This window comes from Clarias gariepinus, chromosome 6, assembly GCF_024256425.1.
Source record: "Clarias gariepinus isolate MV-2021 ecotype Netherlands chromosome 6, CGAR_prim_01v2, whole genome shotgun sequence".
Taxonomy (NCBI): Eukaryota; Metazoa; Chordata; class Actinopteri; order Siluriformes; family Clariidae; genus Clarias; species Clarias gariepinus.
The window spans coordinates 36,547,842-36,570,317 of NC_071105.1; the positions used below are offsets into that span (position 1 = coordinate 36,547,842).

Genomic DNA, 22,476 nt, shown 5'->3' on the forward strand with positions numbered 1-22,476 from the left:
AATAAACACGTCCTGGAAAACAAGTCTGAACACCTACAATGAAGCAGAAACGCCAGACTGTCTCAGGAAGTGGGACGTCTGGTCACGCTACTGACTTAATTATTCTTTTACCTGAGGGTGATGTGACAAGCTTGAATGGGTGTGTGTGTGTGTGTGTGTGTGCATACATATGTCTGTGTAGTACCTTAATGGCACTCCAGGCAGAGTTGGAGAGGAAGTCAACAGGACTGATGTAACTGTGGTCAATATTGAAGCGCAGGAGGAAATCCAACTCTCGTATATCAATCTCTTTATTCATCAGTAACAGCTGAAACACACACAAAACACGAGCATGTGATGGGGACAAATATATATAGTAGGCAGTATACTGTAGTAATGGATTGGTCAGGGACTTATTTCTTACACTACTGTACATTAAGGGTGTGCTGATAAGCTGCAGTCTGACCTATTCACATTCACACCCTCACACACACTAGTATGGTATTTTTATCTCCGCATAAATGCCTGAAGTGCTACCTTTGTGGAAGAAATGTGGTCAGAAATAAGAAAAACATTAATGGAAATCACGTTTAATAATAATAATAATAATAATAATATCAGGATTATGTTTAATAGCGAAAAATTAAGGGCGCACACAAAGGTGGAAAGTGCTCGCCCTATCATCCGGAGATCGCGAGTTCGGTTCCCGGGTGATGCTGTAACCTCTCACAGCCGGAGGTCTAGAGAGAGCTGATTGGCTGAGCTCTCTCAGAGAGGAGGGATGAGAGGAACTTAGTGCTCCCACATTAATCACGACTCTACAGCCAATCAGGGGCGTCTGTGAGCTCACGCAAGCGAGAGGAGCGGATAGCACTGTCCTCCGAGTCTGTTACGCCGCAATAGTGCGTGAGCAAGCAGTTCAAAAAGACCCGGTCAGAGTTTCGAATCGCAGTTCGAAAAGTCACTTGGTTCAGAGAAAACCCGTGATAGTCTTCGGACCACCCGACTAATGGTAGTAGTAGCCTTAATGTGGGAGCCCCCTACTGGCAAGGAGGAATCGGACATGACTTAATTAGGGAGAAAGTTGAGGGATAAATCCCCCCCAACTGATGAGAACTCCCAGGATTGGAAATAAACAGCTGTGTGTCCATAAGAAAACTACTTGTTAATGAGACTCATCAGAAAAAAAGGTTGAATTTGCTAGAGAGCATAAAGATAGGACTTTTTAGTGATGAAAAATGGTCATGTGACCTGATGAGTCCAGATTGAGCCTATTTCATAATGATGGGCGTGTCAGGGTAAGATGGAAGCATCATGCAAAGTGTCAGCGTTAATAAAATGAAGTCAGCTGACGACCTGAATGTACTGAATGACCAGGTTATCACATCTATGGAGTTTTTCTTCCCTGATGCCACGGCCATATAGCAGGCCTCCAGGAGCATGTGTGTGCTGTAATCGAATCCAATTAGCATAGAATAATACGTGTGCTACCTGGAACGTGAGCTGAGCTGTGAACGTCAGCTTGTCTCTCTCGAACAGGCCTCTGTTGATGTAGTTAAAGGTGGAGAAGGTGATGCACTCGACGAGCGTGCTAACACGGGTCTTGACGTCGACACACGCCTCGGCGTTCTGCACCGCCTTCCGGAAAACCACATCAAACGCCTGAGGAAAGGAAACACAGCTGGATGCATCATAACGAAACAGTTCTACACAATATGCAATACACAAATGCAGCAAAGAAATATTTGTTTCCCAATGTTTGTGTTTGTGTGAGAGGCTGAACCATCGCCTTAACATGATGCATCAAATCCTACAATTATAGTGTACATACTGTCGAGTTTATCCCCTTAGCAAGAAACGCAGGCGGACAGACCTTGAGCGAGAACTGATACATGGGGTTGATCTTGTTCAGGTCGTTGATGATGAAGTAGAGGAGAGACGATCGTACTGCCACGGGTCTGTAGTGCTCACGAGCTTCGTTTATCTTCACCTCATTCACCTTCGCCTCTAATACCTGCACACACATATGATAAAGTTCTAAACATGTCTAAAACCTGCACATAAAGCAAATCAAGCTCCTCATGCAAGAGCATAAAGCTCTTTAATTCGATCACATTCTCTAAGCAACACTAAAATTACTCCCAGGTGTAAATAAACTTGCAAATTTACATACAGTACTGTGCAAAAGCCTTAGGCAGTGTATTATCTGTAGTACAAATGTTGTGTTATATACTGTATGTTTGCATTATTATATTAAAAAAAAGTTTACTATTTCCAAACATAACTTTAAAATAATTATTTAATAAATAAGATTAGAGAAGAATTTTTGCATGCCTGTAAGGAGAGCTCATATTCTCCAGCATGCTCAGTAAAACCTACCAGCTGTTTAAGGAGTGGAATATGGTATATTTTTGCTTTTAGTATATTTTTGTTTGTTTGTTTGTTTCCAAGACTTTTGTGCAGTACTGTAAATAAACAGCGCGTAGGTTTTACTGAGCGTGCTGGAGAATATAAGTTCTTCTCTATCACACTCGCTCCTTCCTATTGTCATGCAAAATCCAGCAGCCTACATTAGGTTTCTTGTTGTTGTTGTTTTGGTCTGGCATGTAATATGTTACGTTCTTTACAGGCGAATATTCTTTGTTAATGTTATTTATTTTTAAAGTGTGTTTGGAAATAGTGAATGGTTTTGTACATAATAAAACAGACATGATAAACATATATAACAACAGGTTAGTAGATACCTGTAATACGGTGCCTAAGACTTTTGCACAGTATTGTATTGTGAAACGACCAGACAATACGATATAATCACGATACCTCGACTCGGATTCAATTTGTATCCTGATTTTATAAATATCCTGATTCGATTTTATATTTTTTTCATATTTTGTAACAATTCTTAACAAACTCAGCAAATTACTTGCTCGTACCAGACAGGACAGTGTTCCGCCTGCCACCAATATGTGAACACTTTAAACAGCACCACCTGTTGGATCATAGAGGAACTGCAACATTTTACCACCACAAATGCAAACATATATAAATAAAAAAATTATTTAAAAAAACATATTTTGGACTCAGTGTAGTAATACATGATTCGCTACACAAAAAGAATTGTGAAATATCACTGCATCATTTTTCCCACCCCATCTCTAGTACTGTATGTGTGTGTGTATGTGTGTGTGTGTACTGCATGTCACAAATAAAGAAATAGGTTATATAATAATTTATATTTATATAATTTATAAATATACAGATGAAGAGTGGTTACTCAAAGCACCTTCATCTCGATCTCGGCCGCAGTGTGTTTGGTGCTTTCCAGTTTCTCCACCAGCATGTTGTCCCCCAGGAAATTACTTTCAGCGGCTGAGAGTCGGGTCAGCAGCTCGTCCTCCAGCTGCTTCAGCTCGATTTTAAAAGTGTTCTGCTGTTTTGTCAACTCGGACTGCACACCCAAGACACACACACACACACACACACACACACATAGTGGTTACTCTGCTGTTCATGAAAACACCTAAAAATAAATCAACTTGGGTATCACGCAGTAATCCACATACACACACACATACTTTGAGGTGCTCGAGGTCAGGTCTCTCCAGGTTGACGACCTCGGCGAGGAGCTGGTCCTCCAGGCCGTCCCGCGTTACGGTGAAGTTAATAAGCGTGGTCTGAGCCTGGATTTCCGGCTTGTAGTGCGGGTTGGCCATTTTCGTATGCAGGATGAGGCGGAAATTCGGGTGGAACAGACACTCCTTATCCCCTACCTTTATATACCTGGACAAGAAGAGTGTAAAAGCAGAAAGGTCAAAACATTGAGGAAAGGTCAAAACGACCTCTCTTTTGGAAGACGTCTTGTTCAGGTCTTCGTTTTGCTTATATTTATATAGATATAAGGCGGCGTCACGGCATAGACAAGGCCTTGATTCTGCTCTCCAGAAGAAAAACGTTCTGCTGCCATGCTGTGATTCAGCCCTCAGGGGTGTCTCTAAAACGAGCTGCCCTTTACAATTAAAAAATAAACGTGACGAAATGCCCTCCAGGGCGTGCTACGTGTGAGGACACATGACGCAAGGTGCCTTTGTGGCGGGATGCAATGAAACTGCACTCTCCAGAGACCCTACTGTGCCTGAGGGCACGCCCCTAAACTGAAGTACTCCGGTGGTACCCGAGCGAGTGTCCTAACACCCCTCACCTGCCCTTTTTGATGGTGTAGCGTCCCAGCAGCGGATCAATAATGGGGTCAATGGTCTCCTCCAGGTTCTCGATCAATACCGGTTCCCCTGTTACCACTGCCTGCTCGAGTACATCAACGTACCTACACACACACACACATACAGATGGGAATAAAGAACATAACAAACTAGTGCTACTATTGTAGATTTGGGTCCAATCCCAGCCATGCCCGCTCACCCTTTCTGCCCCAGGTTAACGACCCAGAGGCTGCCCCCATAGCGACTCTTCAGCCATTTAATGCCCTGCAGCTGGGGGTCGATGAGGAGAGGCCATCTCTCGCAGTTTAACAGGATAGTCGCGTTCTGGGTCGACATCTTATCACCAGGCAGACCCTCGTTATTCCACTTGGCCACCGTAGCATCATCGGTGAGCATGGAGATAGGATCGATGCCCTCGCTCATAGGAACTGGAACCTGACACACACACACATACGAAAGATTCAAAGTGTATATTAAGTTTAATTATTATTAGTATTATTATTACACCCATAAAGAACATATTGAATTACTGAAGCCATGGACTACATACACCCGGAGACGAGACACACACCTTCTGAGTGCGCAGGTACGGCATCCAGAGGTTGTGCAGGAGCTCATGTCGGTATCTTTTGGAAAAGGAGCCGGCGTACGAAATGAAGGCCGCCGTCAGGAGGACGTCGCCGCAGAGGGTCGCCTCCTGCTCGCGATACTGTGCTACAGAGTGTGCCCAGCGCACGTTCTCCGACTGAAACACACACACACACACACACACACACACACACCACAAGTGGAAGAGAGTATATACTGTACATACATATTCTACATATTCTGCATCATGAACAATATGATTAGCGGTGTATTCCCTGTTGGAAACTTACACACACACACACACACACACACACTCATTCCTACTGTACCTCCAGGCCCTTGACTAGACGGTTGGCCAGTTGGATGGTTTTATTGGTGCGATTCACCTCCTCTTGACAGCGCAGCTTCTCAGACGTGGCCTTTTCAAACGCTGCAGTCAGTGTGTCCAGGCTACTGTCCAACTCCTTAACACACACACACACACACACACACACACACATCTAAGTTACATCTTTTACACATTTGCCAGCAAAACAAGAATATACAGTACAGCGTAAAACCAACATTTAAACAATGTGCTGTCTTTCGAAAGACAACAAAATGTTTTTAGGATTTTTTATTTAAAAAAAACTTTTACCCGCAAATCCCCAAAACAACGCATTATGACATTTTTAAGAGCAATCTCAAAAAATAAAAGTCTGTCTTAAAAGGTTGTGTATGTTATCATGACTGTAAGAGGAAAAGAGTCTTACTGTGAGTTTTTTCCTGATGACCTCGAGTTTTTCTGCAGCCTCGACCAGATCAGCGTTGGCTTGAGAAAGACACATCCGCTTCGTCTCTACCTCACACAACACCTGCACACACACACACACACACACACACACACACACACACACACACACACACAAATGCATAACATAGTAAATTTTCAATAAAAATTTTCAATAAAACTCTAAATCACAATCACATGCATGCAATTTTAAAAATCTTAATTTTAATATGATTCATTTAATTTTGTGCTGAAGTGTGTGTATACTCACAAAGATCTGCAGAGGGCAGCACGAGAGAGAAAGAGCGAGAGAGAGAGAGAGAGAGAGTATATAAATGAACAGCTGGATGCGTCACACCCTTAATACTCATATACATCTTAATACAATCAAAATTAGTGTGATTGTGTGTAATGTAAAGAAAAATATATCAAATCAAATTTAAATTCAAATCAACTTCAAGTCAAATTAAATTCAATTGAAATTAAATTTAAATCAGTTTTAAATCAAATAAAATTCCAATCAAATCCAATTAAATTTAAATCAAATTCAGATTTTATTCGTCACATACGCAGCCCCACACAAAATGATATTCAGTGAAATGCTTTTACGACTAACGTGACCTAAAAGAAGGAAGGGTTTCCCAGTGAGAAAGAAATTCCCCTACAGGACATTTAAAATAAAAAAATACCCGTGTTAAATTGTGTGTAAACTCACAAACAGCGTTGAGGGACGTAACTTTTTAAAGTGACTCATTACATTACAAAATTACTGTCTTTAAAACATAATCAGTTACGTTATAGCGTTGCTTTCTGATAAAAGTAACTAGTTCGAGTACTTTTCCATTGCAGAAATTGAAAACTCCTTTGTGATTCCTCATGCATGTTGTTTTAGTCGAGACCCTTATAATTATTCTACCATCATCACTCAGCGAAGTTTGGCCCATAATCGGTTAAATACTAATATCCCTATCTCACCTACGCGGTTTTGTGCGGTGGCCGTAAGTACGGTTCATCATGATTTACCGCGGGTTTTGGCGCTTTGATTACGTTTCCAGCTTTCCGCGCTTTAGTCCTCACAGAAGCTCACAGACCTTGCAGATCTTTTCGCGGAACGTTGGGCGATCATTGCGGCGGCTCACGGTGCCCAACACCGCTTCTCACCGTGAGTCAAATCGCGTAGGTGAGATAAGGGTATAATGGCATAAATAACAGAAGAGGGCGGGTTAACAGGGGCGGGTCTTGTAGGACGACTTTCACACACACACACACAATAACGGAACCACTGCTGTCTGACTCATGGATTACATAAATTGTCTGAATAACGGATTACATTTTTTAAAAAGTAATTAAATAACTGAGTACTTAAATGGCAGACCTAACGCGTTAGATTATTGTTCCATAAAAAAAGTGATCCAACTACTTTTACTTGGATTGGCGTTACACCCAACACTGCTCACAAATATCTGCAAAGGCCAGCACAAGAGATGTATAGGTGAGTATGTATAAATAGAGATGATAGAAATCTATACGGCTTCACGGAATACCTCATGAAATCGTATGATGTTGATAACCCAGGCACACAGTCCGGCGGCGGCTGAGGACTTAACACGCACAAATTCCGGGTTGAAGTCTGGGTCGCTCAGGTACTCGTCCCGCAGCACTCGCACCGTCGCGTCAGAAATGTGCTCTTTATCAAAGTTAACCAACGCCTGCAGGAACTCATCCACCTGTGAGGACACACACACACATCAAGGGACGACCACCGCTCCTGGAAAACGTAGACGTATCTGAACGCGCAGTTCCTTAAATCACCACTAGGCATCCAAATGTCCATAAGGCAATCCCCATAGACCCCCAGTTTTACAACTGAAAAATACTTTAGCAGGCGTCATGGTGGCACAAAACACACATTCACATGCAGTGTGGGAGGACTGTGGGAGGAAACCCACCAAGCACAGAGAGAACATACCAACCCCACGCACAGGACCCCTAGGCAGGAATCGAACCCAGACCCTGAAGGTTGCTCTAGCCTGGAACGCTTTTTTATGCGAGGAAAGTACAAGGACATATCACTCACCTTGCTCATCATGACTTTAGTAGCTTTCCAACTTCGATCTTTGGGAATGCGTCCGCCTGGCGCAAGCAGCACTAGCACAGCAGCTAACACGTTGGTCACGATCACCGGTGGATTTGGGAACGTCCGTAACTCTGTGAGATTAAGCTGTAAAAAAACAGAGTATACAGTAGAGATGTAAAGTCAGATTAATTTTAAAGGCTCTCTCTCTCTCTCTCTCTCTCTCTCTCTCTCTTATTATCTCACACACCCTATTGAGTGTGTTGAGAGCAGCGTTGGCTGCCTGTAAGGCTGGTTCGGCTTTGGCCAGGTCCTCTTCAGTCTCCTTCTGCTGCTTCGTCACCTCAGCCTGGATCGCCGCTACCTGCACATATTAGCAAACACATCCTGATGTAATTAAGTTATCTTTTGTACTTTACTTCTACTGTGCATATGTGTGTGTGTGTGTGTGTGTGTGTGTGTGTGTGCGTAAGTATGTCTGACCCTCTGCTCCTCTGCATCAGCAACACTCTTCTCCTGGTTCAGCTTGTCTGTCTGCTGGCCTATTTTAGCAATCAGGGCCTCTGTGTCGCTGTTCCTGTGATGTAGCTCCACTTCCTGTAGCGCTAGCTTAGCTTTCAGATCCTCCACCTAACAGCAAGAAGGAGGAAGTCAGGGGAAAGGTGGCCAAAAAAGGGAGAGTAAAAGTTTGCATCCCCCATGGTTTTACACTGCGATTACTTTTGCACGAGAAGGTCACCTGGGAGGCCGTGGATAAAAGTTTCTGCAGACCGTTCTCCAGCCGCTCCATCTTCTGAGTCAGCTCCTTCCTTTTTTTCGCCAGCAGGTTGCCGTATAGCTTCATGAACTCCAGGAAGCTCTTCGGTGTGGTGTAGTTGTAGCGTTTCTCGTTCTGCTGGTATTTCACACTCACCTCGTTAACGCTGGTGTGTGTGTACGAGATGAACTCGCTGATCGACACCTTCACTGCAGGCTAAAGAGAGATATCAAGAGGTTTATTCTTTATTATCTGATCTATAAAAATAAAAAAAAGGTAGTATCTGTACATTGGTCAGAACTCGCTCTTTCAATGATATCTTTAGGTTTCATACAACAGAGGACCCGAAACCAGACTAAAAAAAATATACTATGTGTCTGTCTGTCCAGCCAGATTGTGTCACAGCATCAAATAAAACTGGCTGGACAGAATTTAATGAAACTTTGCCAGTCTTTAGTTGTTTGCCTGAAGTTAAACCTGCACCAATGCTGTGTAGAAGTGAAGTCATGTCACTTAACAGAGACAATCGACGCAATAGTTTACTGTGAATGGACAGGGTATGCGGAAGACACCAAAACGACGGCCAAAATCCTTATGAAACAGAAATGAGGGGCAGTGGTGGCTCAAAGGGCTAAGGCAATGAATCTGCAATCATCACCCGGGCAACGAAGGAGTGGCTTCATAAGAAGCATTTCAAGGTCCTGGAGTGGCCTAGCCAGTCCCCCGTTCTTAACCCCATAGAAAATCTTTGGAGGGAGTTGAAAGTCCGTGTCAGTCTCTGTCATTGCCAACAAAGGGTATATAACAAAGTTATTGACCAAATACTTATTTTCTCCCATAATTTGATAATAGATTCTTTAAAAATCCTACAATGTGATTTTCTAGATTTTGTTTTTCTTATTTTGTCTCTAATAGTTGAGGTATACCTATGATGAAAATTACAGGCCTCCTTCATCTTTTTAAGTGGGAGAACTTGCAAAATTGGTGGCTGACTAAATACTTTTTTTCCCCACTGTATATGTTGCAAATAAAGGCGTAACTATACTAACGAAAGCGTGTCACATCATGGCTTAACCCAAATAGAGGCATGTCGACTATGAAAACTGAACCTTCAAAGATGAATGGACAGATCAGTGTATGTTTATTCTTCCTGCTCGAAGTTTAAAACTAGATTGTCTGATATGTTCCAACACCGTGGCGCTAATAAAAAGCAGTCATATTTAGCGCTAGCTTATTTTTAGCTTTAAGCTTTTAACTGTTTGTACAAACTCTTTTCCCATCTACGACGGCTACTTCCGCGAGTACTGTGCACCCCAGGCCTCTATTCAGTTCTCACCTCAAGGCCCTGGATGTTGCTAATGAAGGTTCTGCTGACGGATTGCAGTGCATGCTGGGGCCAAGGATGAAACCAGTCAATGGCTGTGCAGTTGACCAAAGCGGGAAACTTTCGCGCCCTTGTGCGCAAAGTGAAACCCACCGGTGAGAAACACAGGACCACCTGTAATCACAAAAATCGCATCGTAACATGAGGTATCAAACAAATCAGCCTAAGAACAGAAAGAGTTCTGGTTCATGAATTAAACCACTGTTCTCTCGACCTTCAGCTGTCTGCGTATACGATCGATAAAAAAGTTCCAGCAGTTCTCTCGCGTGTCCAGCATGCCGAGCCCTCGGAGTTCCAGACGGATAGACGCCACAATTGTGTCCACCTCCTCCTCAGTAAACAGGTCTGGGATGTCCCCTTTACATACAAACACAATCACATCATTTTTTATTAATTATTGTGTGTGTTCCTACTGTATGTTTCTATTTTATAGAAGCTGTATCAGTCTTAGCTGTAAGTCATATGATGTGAGATACCGGATGCGAGCATGTCGTTGATCAGCACTAGGAAACGTTCGTCTGGAATCTGAGCGTCTGTATGCAGGAAAACTGTGCCGATGTTCTTCACCCCAACCTTAATGTATAGGGCAGCTATGTCGCTCTGCAGACAGTAAGAGAAAAAGAGAGAGAGAGAGACTGAAAAATAAAGTGTGTGCAAGTGTGTGTAAGTGTGTGCAAGTGGTTTTGTGTCTACTGTGTGAGTTACCCTCAAATCCCCAATGCCGTAGCCTTTGCGCAGAGTGATTTGAAAGACCTCAAGCATGCTGAGGAAGGCGGCCAGGCGGCACAAACTCTGCTTCCCACTGCCACCCACTCCAATAAGCAGTGCATTTCCCACTGGGGCCTCCAGAATACGGCTGATTCTACATCTAAACACACACATACACACACACACACACACAAACACACACAGAGACAGATATATACATAAATTGGTTAATAGAAAGAGCAATGAGTGGGTAAATGGACTGAAAGATGGACAGATTCTGGATATGATGAAGCGATACACAGTCTATGGATGAATAAATAGAGATGGGTGAATGCATAAATTAATGAATGGGTGTACAGATATATGGACTGATATAGACAGACAATTTTATACACAAATTGGTGAAAGGATGATTGGAAGGATGGACGGATGGATGGATGGGTGGATTGATGGATTGACATGTAGGCAGACCAATGGATGTATTGATGGGTGGACCTGTAGGCAGATCAATGAATGGATGGATAGATGAATGGATGGGTTGATGAGTAGGCAGATCATTGAATGGATGGACCGATGGATGGGTGGATGGATCGGTCGACATAGAGGCAGATGAATAAATGGATGGATGGATAGATGGATGGATGGATATAGTGTAAGTAGGGATTGATGGATAAACACTTACATGTGCTGCATGGCCTCCTCGAACAGCACCAGGTTCATGTTGGCGTGCAGCTCATTGTAGTGCTCCAGCGCATCACTCAGCATTTTCTGCAGCTTCTCCCAGTCACTGACCTGCGAGTATCGAGGCTCTCCAACCCCGTGGGCGAAGTGCGAATAGATCAGGGGCTGGTGGATGAAGATAGACTCATCTATTCCCTGCAGAATTAGAGAAACGTTTCAGAAGCACTTAAATGGTTAATATAGTCAGCTTTATTAATCCTTGTCTGTGGCACAGTGACGTGTCCTTCTCACCTCAAAGTATCTTTTGCCAGTATCGAGCAGGATCTTACTGAAGAGCTCGACATCCTTCTCCTCCATCAGTTTATCGGAGTAGACACGGGAACACTCATGCAGCCAGAGGTACACCAGCTCGATGGGGTATCGCACTGTCTCAGGCTGGGCAAAAAGAATCCCCTACACACAAAAAAACCACACACACGTTTATAACTTTACTAAATATATAAAGAGATTTTAATGCAAAAATAAAAGCAGTAGATCTAAATACAGAGTAACAATTTCAATTCTCAATGCAAATAAGAGTATATGAGCATAAGAGCTTCTAGTTTGTTTAAAGTGACATAAGTTTACAGTTCTTTATTACTGGGCTGAGGTACTAAACAGTCCAATGCTGCACAAGCGACCCCACTGACACACACACACACACACAAACAAACACACACACCTGGAAGATATTGGAGATGTCCCTAAGGTTGAAGATGTAGTGGAAGCGGATGGCAGTAGGCAAGAAGTTTTGTGTCATTTTTTGGTGGAGGCAGATGGAGGCCTGGACGAGCGCGGCCACCGAGCGGCTCACTCCGTAGCTGAAGCCCCCCAGCTGGAAGTGAGAGGTCAGTATGCTGCTGTAGATTGTACTCAGTGCCTCTGCGCTTGGGAAATGCACAGCAAAAACAGAAAAATGCCTCTATACAAAGGAAGAAAGAGAATGAGAAGAAAGAAAGAGAATGAGATAAGTACTTATCGAACAGATCACTCTCTCTTTATATATATTTTTTTAATTAATGACAAAATTTAAACACGTGGCTCCTGAACTGTAGCCGTCTGAGTGTTACCTGTAGCCGAGGGTTGACGGAGAAACTTCCAGCTGTTGGATTCATGCAGGTGATGTACTGACAGTTGTGAATCTCCTTAAGTACCAGTCTCTGGCGATCATACCTGAAAACACACACAGTGAAGTAAATGTGATTATTACACGTCATGCCATGTCAAATATTTCCCTCTATTTCTGATTAATAACTATAACTGTATACTATCTGTTCCTGACACTACTGACATTCTCATTATGTTTTATACAACAGTTCATTCCGACCGAGCAATCTGATTGGACGCGAGGCGTTCCACTAGTACTGATAATGGACGGTAACAGCACTGGGACGTTTAACCATATGTATCACTCTGTGTTCCAGATGTCCCAGAATTACACTAACCGTCAGTCGCACGTGGGTGCAAGTAGCTCTGTATGGAGCGGAGTACTGAGGAGAAAGCAGCTGCCTGCCAAAACCCACATTCAAATCCAGCCACAGCTCATAAGACAAGGCTGAATTCCAAATTGCTTTCCAATTTCTTATCAAGGGCACTACTTCCCGTGTGGAACAAGGGATTGTAAACCCTACATAGCTTTCTAATTAGTTTGGTATTCAACGCCAAAACCCAAAATTTAGTGGAGCTGATATTTTAAAGTAGAATAAGTGGGAGTATAAAGAGAAATCTACGAGAATGCTGTTGTGCTGCAATATCAGCACGGCTGTGTCCACGACTGCTGATATTCCAGCACAACAGCACTCCATCTCATATGATACTGCTTAATTATGACTTTCATGCTCGTTTACTCATCATAATCATCATATAATCACAAAAAAACTTTCATATTTTTATAGAACTATTTATACAGTATATTCACACGTAATTAATGCATTGCCAGTTCCCACCAGTCACTAGGGGGCTTTCACGTCAAGGCTACTACTCAATCAGGGAGGGCTGAAGACTATCGGCGCTATCCGCTCATTCCGCTTGCATGAGCTTACAGATGCCCATGATTGGCTGTAGAGCCGTGCTTGATGTTGGACATCTAAGTGCCTCCCATCCAAGCCCACAGAGAGAGCTCGGCCAATCAGCTCTCTCCAGTCCCTTTTGGTTGCGTGAGGCTACAGCATCACCCGGGAACCAAACTTGTGATCTCTGGATGTCTGGGGTGATTAATGCTTTTAAGCTTATACAGCAATAAGCAAAAAGCATGACACATGCACACACACACACACCAATGAGAGTAATCCAGATGCTGCCTGATGAGTGTGTGAGGCTGGACTGTTCCATAGGCATCCACCTCCGGCATGTTTAAATCATCAACAAAGTAGATCAGCTTCTTGGTGCCAGGAGGAGCAAAGTTCCTTCCGGCTCTCTTTTCTAGAGGCTTTTCCAGAACACCTGCACAGAAAACAACCGGATGTATATATCTGCTTTATGTTTAATGCTCGCACTCTTGTGCCAGCAGGTGCTTGTATCTCGACTCACGTTGCAGCATGGCCGACGTGGTGTAGTAATTAAAGGGTACTTTGGCCACCATGTACTCCTCCCTGTGCTTGGAGATGGTGTCCCATACGAGGATGGTCTTCCCCACGCCGGCGTTCCCCACCAGCATCACCGGCTTGCCTTTTTCCAACAGGAGCTCCACAAAATACGCCAGGCAGGTGGTCTCTGCTGAGTGAACCAGCACCATCTGAGCACATGCGAACCCACTCACATTAGCTTAGGACTGGAGTGAAAATACAGCCACATGGAGTGTTAATGTTTGGATTAACTTAACAAAGCCTCTGATACTGACAGCAACTTACTGTTTACCATATCATACTGACATGAAATGCTTCTTATCAAAAAAAAAAACCACACCGGACAGAGTAAGTGTTTTGCTGTGTAGTTATGATTTATTGTGTTTACAGTATGTGTGGGCCAAACCTGCAGCGGGACATCAGGCTCCAGCTCGTACGGAGGAGTGCGCTCACGCCACGGCGTGAATTTCTTTGTGTCTGGGTCGATGTAGTAATCAAACACAGTTCCCTGAGAGGGGAACTTCACCGCCCGCATCTCCTTATTCCACCAGCGACTGAACTCGCCGCGATAATCTCTAAGCTAAGGTAGAGAGGAGAAAAAAAGGGACTGAATGAAATCGAGAGGTCGTGTGACACCCTTAAACAGCTCGTTTCAGCATCTCACTTAGATTAAAGTCCAGACTTTGACTAGACTAACCCAAAACCTAAATTATTTTTTAGCTGGTGTTTTTCACATCGTTGTCCTGCTGCATAACCCAAGTGCGATTGAGCTTGAGGTCACAAACTGATGGCCGGACATTCTCTTTCAGAATTTTCTGGTAGAACACAGAATTCATGGTTCCATCATTCGACTGTTGATGTGATGTTCTTGTTATGAAACACTGTGTTAGTTTCACGCCAGATGTACTGGATGAAGTACAACTTTCAAAAGGTTCGACTTTTGTCTTACCAGTCCACAGAATATTTTACCAAAAGTTTTGGGGATAATCAAGATGTCTTTTTGACAAATGCGAGACAAGCTTTTGTGGGTTTTTTTGGTCAGTCATGACTTTTTGCCCTAGAATTCTTCCATGGACACCAATTTTGCCCCCCAGTCTCTTTTTTAATACTGAATCATGAACACTGTCCTTAACTGAGGCAAGTGAGGCCTGCAACTCTTTAGATGTTGTTCTGGGTGTCTTTATGAGCTCCTGGATGAGGCGTCATTGTGCTCTTAGAGTCATTTTGGTAAGGTTTACTACTGTTCCAGGTTTTCTCCATACAGCATGTGTACAATGGCTTTTATTGTGGTTGCTGGAGTTCCAAAGCCTTAGAAACGTCTTTGTAACTCTTCCCAGACTAATACATTCAGTCAGTTACTTTGTTTCTCATCTGTTCTTGAAATTTTTTTAGAAATAGTTTTTTAGAAATTAAAGATCTTTTATCATGCTTGACTTTGTTGGTTCTATTTAAGTGATTTCATGTTGAAATTTTTAATGATTATGCGAGTCTAAAATCTGTCACCTTCAAGCGGATTGGTTTGATGCTTATTTCTTAATTAAAAAACATATATGAACCTAAAGGGTCTTCCACAATTATTGGCACCCCCTTGCAAAGACTGTGAAAGGTTGATCATTAGTTGAAGTAGCTTCATCTGACACTGGAATAAAAATGCTAACTTTTACACTTCCCCTAACACTCAGACTGTACATACTCACATGGTCCTGAAAGAGAGCCCCTCCAAAAGCCCACACACAGGCGAACACAAAGTAGATCTCATAGAGCTCACGAGGAGAGTCAGCAGGAGTGTTCTCATCTGTTAACAAGCAGTCCAGTAGGCAACACAGAGTCTGTGCGCCACACACACACACACACACACACACACACACACACAAACAAATATAAGTATTCAGATTCTGTATGTATTCTAATGTACAGAAAATAGTAAAATGCAGTACATAGTAAAAAGCTAAACTGTACCTGCACCATGCTTGTCTCGGGTATAGGTGTGATGGTCTTCAGGTTGCACCTGACCTGCTCTAAACAGTACGGCACATACTTATCAAACAGAATGGTCAGATTGGCTCGCTCTGATTGGGCGTGGCGTGTGTCAATCCAACTCGTCACATAGCTGAAATACAACAAGATCATTTAACTGAGAGTTTGTGATGCGTACAGGAGCAAAGAGTTAGGGATGAGAATCACCAGTCAATATATATATATATATATATATATATATATATATTTATATATATATATATATATATATATATAAAATTAATAAAATATATATATATATATATATATATATTTATTTTTAATATATATATATATATATATATATATATATATATATATATGTTTATTTTTTTTATTTATTTATTTTTGCAAATTTGTTTCATTTATATTATACATTTTGTAACTATCCTGATTTAATACTATTTTAATATTTTTTAATATTAATTTTTTTTTTTGTTAAAAAAAATTTTCATGACTAGAAGTTTTTATACCTTAGCTTTATTTAACAGCTTCACAACTGAACTCAACATGAATAATTAAATGTGGCTCTTTCCTTATAATATTGGTTTTCTCACTTAAAAACAATATTTAAATAATACAAATTAACATTAAATACAAGAGTTAAATTTTTTTAAATATATTATTATTAATATTATTCCTGATTTTCTCCCAAATTTAAATTTAATTCCCATTTGTCATTAGGCCACTCCCCCCATTAAGTCTACAACTAGCAGTCAGGGAGGGCCAGAGACTATCACATGTTTCCTCTGAGTCACATGATGCCATAGAAAAGCTCGCTCACACACCGCTGGGGGTCGGTGTAACACTCGGAGGACAGCACTATTCCCTCCTTCCCATTGCACGAGCTCACAAGTGCCCATGATTGCTTTAGAGACGCAATTTATGTCAGAGCCTCCTGTCCCTCGCCTCTGAGAGAGCTTGGCCAATCAAATCTCTCTCGGCTTCTGGCTACAAGAGCCTACATGATCCTGGGTATATCATCATCATACACGGGATTCAAACTTGCGATCTCCGGATGATAGGGCGAGCACCTTACAGCTACTTTAAAAAAACGTCTTTGATTGATTTAATATTTTGAGAGTGGGCGGAGCTAACACATCACTCACGAGCTCCAGCCGAGGTCCTGTGGGTTGACGTAAAGGATGCCTGCTCGGGACACAGTTGCAGGAGTGGCAGCCTTGAGATGACTGATTTCAAACAGCAGACGCATAGAGGATGTTAAAGAGATGCGTTCATTACTAGCCAGAGTCAGCACCTAAAACACACACACACACACCCACACACACACAATTTGGCAATCAGCTTTCATATTAAGAATTTTAAAAAGTGTTTACTAGTAACGAGAAAGCCACGCCTCCATGCTGAGATGGGCGTGTATTTATAGCGACCTTATTATCATCCATAACGGTGTTGAGCGATTCTATCCACATGGGATCGATGTCACCGTCCAGCACGACCCACTTCGGTCCATCATGGGATAAAGCAGACAACTCTCTCATGGTGGACGAGAACAGACCTAAAAACGTACATTTAAAGCGGACGCATGATACACACACACTTTCCATACACACAGAACACAGCGCTCACACTCTTACCATCTTTCCACTCGCGTGTTGCAGGATGCAGGAAGCCGAAAAGCTCGTCGGTGGTCACGGCTTTCGGGTTCATGTCGCTCCACACAGCCTTCAGCTTCATGTTCGAGTAGGTTCTATGGAGCGTCTTCAAAATCTGTACGCGAGGTGCAAACAGTATGACTCGCACCACGGCAGCCCGGGTTCGGAATTCTAAGAATTCTAAGTTTGTGTGTGTGTGTGTACCTGACTCTTTCCTGTTCCAGCTCCACCGACTACAAAGACAGAGTGTCTGACGGTGAGCAGCTCCTCTAGCTGAGTCACCTGTGAACAGATCAGACTGATCAGACCGAACGTCTTATAAACACACCTCTAGTGAAGCAACACGGACAAGAGGAACCAGAAGCTGGACCTTGAGGACAAAGTTCTCCTCAGGCTGCAGACGCAGCTCGCTGATCGCCTGGCGGACGTGCTGCTCCAGCTGCAGGTCTCTCTTACGCGGGATGTCCAACAAGGGAAATAAATCACTAATCAGACCCAGGAATATCGGTACGTCACTCGTCACAATCTTCGGCAGGTTGAAATCTCGTAAGGCGCGCATCAACACCTTGACAAGACGGTAGTAATGCGTTACTATCTATTACAAATGTGTTATTGTAGTGTGTAAGAAACCGAAGACCGAAAAGCAAACAATTACTAACAAGTACTTACAGTGCTGTGAAAAAGTATTTGCCCCCTTTCGTGATTTGCATCGGCATGAAAAGTATTTTCGGTATACAAGCAACGAGCGATACGGTTGCGTGTACGTCCAGTAACATTCAAAACATGTTAGAGTCATTGAAAAGCAAAGCCAAGCGAGTTTTTTGTGCAAGATTTAGTAAAGACAGAGCACTATCGGTCCCAAGAATGTTTTCAAGAAGAAAAAAGGAGCCGCTTTAAGTTCCTTTTTTTAAGCAGCCGATGCCAATAAGAATCATAAACTAAGGTTATGTGAGTATTAATGCTTATTTATTTCATATTTTACTTTATTTACATGTCTTTTCTAAATGATTTAATTGTGTTTATATGCAAAAAATTTGATTATAGTGTTGGAAATTGGTAATATTGGTAATATTTTTGGGTGGCTGGAACGGATTATCTGCATTTACATTATTTCTTATGGGGAAATGTGTTTTGTGATATGCTGTAAGAAATTGCCTCCGAAATAGATTAAGTTCATATGCCGAGGTACCACTGTATTTGTCACACTTAAATGATTGACAAATTGTAATAATACACAAATTTTGGAAAGCAGAGTTAAATTCGACTTGCCACACCCAGGCCTGATTACTGCCAGACCTGTTGAATCAATAAAGCACTTAAATAGAACTTGACTGACAAAGTCAAGCACGATAAAAGAACAACACAATCTAAAGAAATTCAAGAACACATGAGAAGCACTGTAACATGTAGGAACACTCGTGCTAAGGAACGTTGTTTTGTTTTACTGTGTACTGAACTGTATATGGTTGGAATGACAATAAAAGCCTACTTGACTTGACTTGACTTGACTTGACTTGCTAGCATACAAGCAAGCAAATAATCCGATATTGGGCTTTTATAGAGATTATTGTTTTAGCAAGTATGAAGACAAGCACCTGGTCTTCAGGGCAGCTCTTGTCTTGTCGTTTCAGCGATCCGGCGACAACCAGCACTGATTTGATGGCCCGTAAACCCCAGTCGTAGTGATCCTGCAATCCCAAAAGACCAGATTTACAGGCAAATCCACTTCCTGTGTAGTTTATTGTTTTGAAGACGAACACAGATTTATATGGCATTCAGGAACCATTTTGAAAAATGATGCATCTTCTGCAGGACCTGTTTGGAGAGAAGTTCTTTGCAGAGTGTGTACAGGCTGATGAACTTGCGGGCGAGCAGGCGAGCGTCTATAAATCCCTCTGCCACAAGCATGATCTCACAGATCAACTCAAAATCAGGAATCACCATAGCGCACGGCCTGACACACACACACACAAAAATCACTTTTATTTGTGTGTTATTACATTAAGAACAGATGTGATTGGCTTATTATAGTGTAGTTAAGATTTTTTTTTTTCAAAGCAGCTGAAACCTGAAGAGCGCTTTTAGGTTCTCCGGCAGTTCTGCTCTACCAGCATATCCTGGATTGAGGGTGATGAAGATCCCGACAGTCGGCCTCAGCTCAATCTCCTCTCCAAGAAAGTAAAATCTGATCAGTCAATCGATAAAAGGAATAAAATAAACATGTTCCAGCTGACAAGCAATCTGAAGACACGAAACAATTTTCCATCATTGTTAATTAGTTTAATTGATTAATTATCACTTAAGGGGGATATCGATAAATCTGGAATGTGTCATGTGAAAGGAAAAAAACAAGTTTGAGATTTCATTGATGTTTTCTTCAAAATCTAAAGCACTATTTTAATGTGCCGAGCAGAAGGAGAAAATTAAATTAAATAGAAAATAAAATCAATGCGACATCACAATGGTTTAGTGGTTAGCACCGTCTCCTTCCACCTCCAGGGTCAAGAGTGCGATTCCCACTTCGGATCTGTGTGGTCTGAAGTTTCCATGTTCTCCACATGCTTGGTGGGTTTCTTCCCACAGTTCAAAGACATGAATGTTAAGCTAATTGTCATTCCGAAATTGCACTAGTGTATAAATAAGCATGTGTGTGTGCCCTGTGATGAATTGGAACCCCGCCGGGGGTTTACCGCGCCTTATGCCCTAAGTCTCCTGGGATAAGCTCCAGGCCCCCCATGACACTGTATACAGGATAATGCGGTATAGACAGTGAGTGTGACATCATCATGTGTGCTCCTGTGACCTCTGCTTCTTGTTCCGGACGGCATCCTGGATTGTTTTAACCTGCACTGCGACCACAGACAAAACGTCCACAGAGATCCTATTAAACTCGTCAAAGCATCCCCAAACACCGGTCTGAGCCAGACCCTTATAGATGTTACCTATGGACTGAGAAAAAAAAAAGATAAAGAGATGTAAAAAATGCCTGATCGTCTGTATATTTCCTCAACTCACTTCACATTTAGCATGTTACTTCCTTCTCACCTTATAGTCCATCTGTTCTGAGCAGTTGAAGACGTAGACCATAATGCCGAGCGAGCGCCCCAGGTCCTTAGTAGTTTCTGTCTTGCCCGTGCCAGCAGGACCAGAGGGGGCGCCGCTCATCGTCAGATGGAGCGACTGAGTCAGTGTAATGTAACATCTGTGTGTAACAATCAGAGGATGGATAAAACATGGTTATCATGAAAGCTTTAATGTGTTGCAGAAAACAAGGCCGGAAGACAGAATGTAACTAACCGATCTGTGAGTGGTGTAATAACCAGGCGATTGGTGTTCCCCAGGTATTCGTAGGAGAACTGAAACTGGGCATCGCAGATGTTGACATAGCAGTGGTTTTGTTCTTCATCCCAGCGATGGCGCAACTGAGACAACCAGGCAAACGCCTGTCCATTCGGTACCTAGAAGACAAGCATCATGACGAACCTCAAAATCTGGGAGGTGTAATCATCTCATGTTCATCCCATGTTGCATGTGGTCTTCAAATCGATGCACAAGGAGAGGCTTTTTACTTTACTATGGAAAGATAAATGATAGTATGTAGAATGTAACTCATTTTCAGTCAGCATTATCGTCATGGCAATTTTAGGACCTTGAACCTCAAGTTCAAGCATGGCATAAGTTTTATACCTTAACTTTATTCAACAACTTCACAACTGATTCGAACAAACAATAAGTTTAAAATACAAGAAAAAAAATACAAGAGTCTCACCTACTCACTCATCATCTATACCGCTTTAACCTGTATACCGGGTCGCAGGGGGCCTGGAGAGGCAGGTAACACCCTGGACAGGGTGCTAATCAATTGCATGGCATACACACACACACACACACACACACACATTCACACACTACGGGCAATTTTGAAACGCCAATTAGCCTAATCTGCATGTCTTTGGACTGTCAGAGGAAACCAGAGAACCCAGAGGAAACCCTACTTTATGCACACAGACCCCGAGCAGGGAATTAAACTTGAACCCTGGAAGTGCGAGGCGACAGTGCTAACCACTAAGCTGACACTACAAGAGCTTAACATTTAGAGCACATGGTGCTTTGAGACTGATGTAGGAGTGTGTAATAAGAGGGTTCTGAGACTAATGTGCTCACACAGTTTGGAGGGAAAGGCAGATCCGAAGCTTTTAACCTGCACCACATTTGTTAAGGTAATGCATTTCTATTGCAACATGCAGAAGCCCGTGCACTCCGCACAGAATCGGTTATGTCCAAATTATCAGTCATGTCTGACCAAGCCAAAAACCAACCAATTCCGGTCTCTGGATGATCGTCTTTAATGGTTACCCTCTGAGAGATGAGCTTGGCCACCACGTCCCGAGCATGAACATCAATGGTACAAAGCGTCATGATCTTCTGCCGATCACCAGGTCTCAGCTCGCCCAGCAGCATGTTTATCAGCGAGTTCAGCTGCAGGATCTGCAATACATGCATATCTTAGTGACCTGAGTGACTACATAAGTGAGGGAGGGAGTAAGTGAGTAAGTGAGAAAGTAAGGGAGTGAGTGAGTAAGTGAATAAATGAATGAATGAGTAAGTGAATGAATAGGTGAGTAAAAATTTGAGTGAGTCAATGTGTGAGTGAATGAATAAGTGAATGTGTGAGTGAGTGAGTGAATTTGTGAGTGAATGAGTGTGAATAAATGAATGTGTGAGTAAGTGAATGAGTGAATAAGTAAATGAGTAAGTAGGTGAGTGAGTGAATGAGTGAGTACGTGAGTATGTGAGTAAGTGAATTTGTGAGTAAATGAGTGTGAGTGAATGAATGTGTGAGTAAGTGAATAAGTGAATGAGTGAATAAGTAAATGAGTAAGTGAGTAAGTGAATGAGTAAATAAGTGAATGAGTGAGCAAGTGAGGAAGTGAGTGATTGAATTTGGGAGTGAATGAGTGTGAGTAAATGAATGTGTGAGTAAGTGAATAAGTGAATGAGTGAGTAAGTGAGTGAGTGAATGAGTGAGTAAGTAAATGAGTAAGTGAGTAAGTGAATAAGTGAATGAGTGAATGAGTGAGTAA

General features: G+C 42.4%; 1 protein-coding gene across 1 annotated transcript in view; it reads right to left on the reverse strand.

The window, feature by feature from the left end:
- dnah9l (dynein, axonemal, heavy polypeptide 9 like) overlaps positions 1-22,476 on the reverse strand; it is a 52,818-nt gene that overhangs the window by 10,129 nt on the left and 20,213 nt on the right. The window contains 40 exon segments of the mRNA XM_053498213.1: positions 185-307; positions 1,471-1,641; positions 1,853-1,993; positions 3,263-3,427; positions 3,555-3,759; positions 4,178-4,300; positions 4,396-4,631; positions 4,768-4,941; positions 5,114-5,248; positions 5,537-5,638; positions 7,083-7,280; positions 7,631-7,774; positions 7,878-7,991; positions 8,111-8,257; positions 8,367-8,600; positions 9,721-9,882; positions 9,983-10,125; positions 10,245-10,368; positions 10,474-10,636; positions 11,159-11,352; positions 11,449-11,610; positions 11,879-12,118; positions 12,267-12,369; positions 13,473-13,638; positions 13,726-13,930; positions 14,167-14,340; positions 15,458-15,589; positions 15,720-15,870; positions 16,886-17,034; positions 17,168-17,299; positions 17,301-17,507; positions 17,597-17,674; positions 17,763-17,957; positions 18,988-19,080; positions 19,208-19,346; positions 19,461-19,577; positions 20,196-20,341; positions 20,438-20,594; positions 20,690-20,850; positions 21,749-21,880. Of these exon segments, the coding sequence (XP_053354188.1) occupies positions 185-307; positions 1,471-1,641; positions 1,853-1,993; positions 3,263-3,427; positions 3,555-3,759; positions 4,178-4,300; positions 4,396-4,631; positions 4,768-4,941; positions 5,114-5,248; positions 5,537-5,638; positions 7,083-7,280; positions 7,631-7,774; positions 7,878-7,991; positions 8,111-8,257; positions 8,367-8,600; positions 9,721-9,882; positions 9,983-10,125; positions 10,245-10,368; positions 10,474-10,636; positions 11,159-11,352; positions 11,449-11,610; positions 11,879-12,118; positions 12,267-12,369; positions 13,473-13,638; positions 13,726-13,930; positions 14,167-14,340; positions 15,458-15,589; positions 15,720-15,870; positions 16,886-17,034; positions 17,168-17,299; positions 17,301-17,507; positions 17,597-17,674; positions 17,763-17,957; positions 18,988-19,080; positions 19,208-19,346; positions 19,461-19,577; positions 20,196-20,341; positions 20,438-20,594; positions 20,690-20,850; positions 21,749-21,880 (6,237 nt within the window).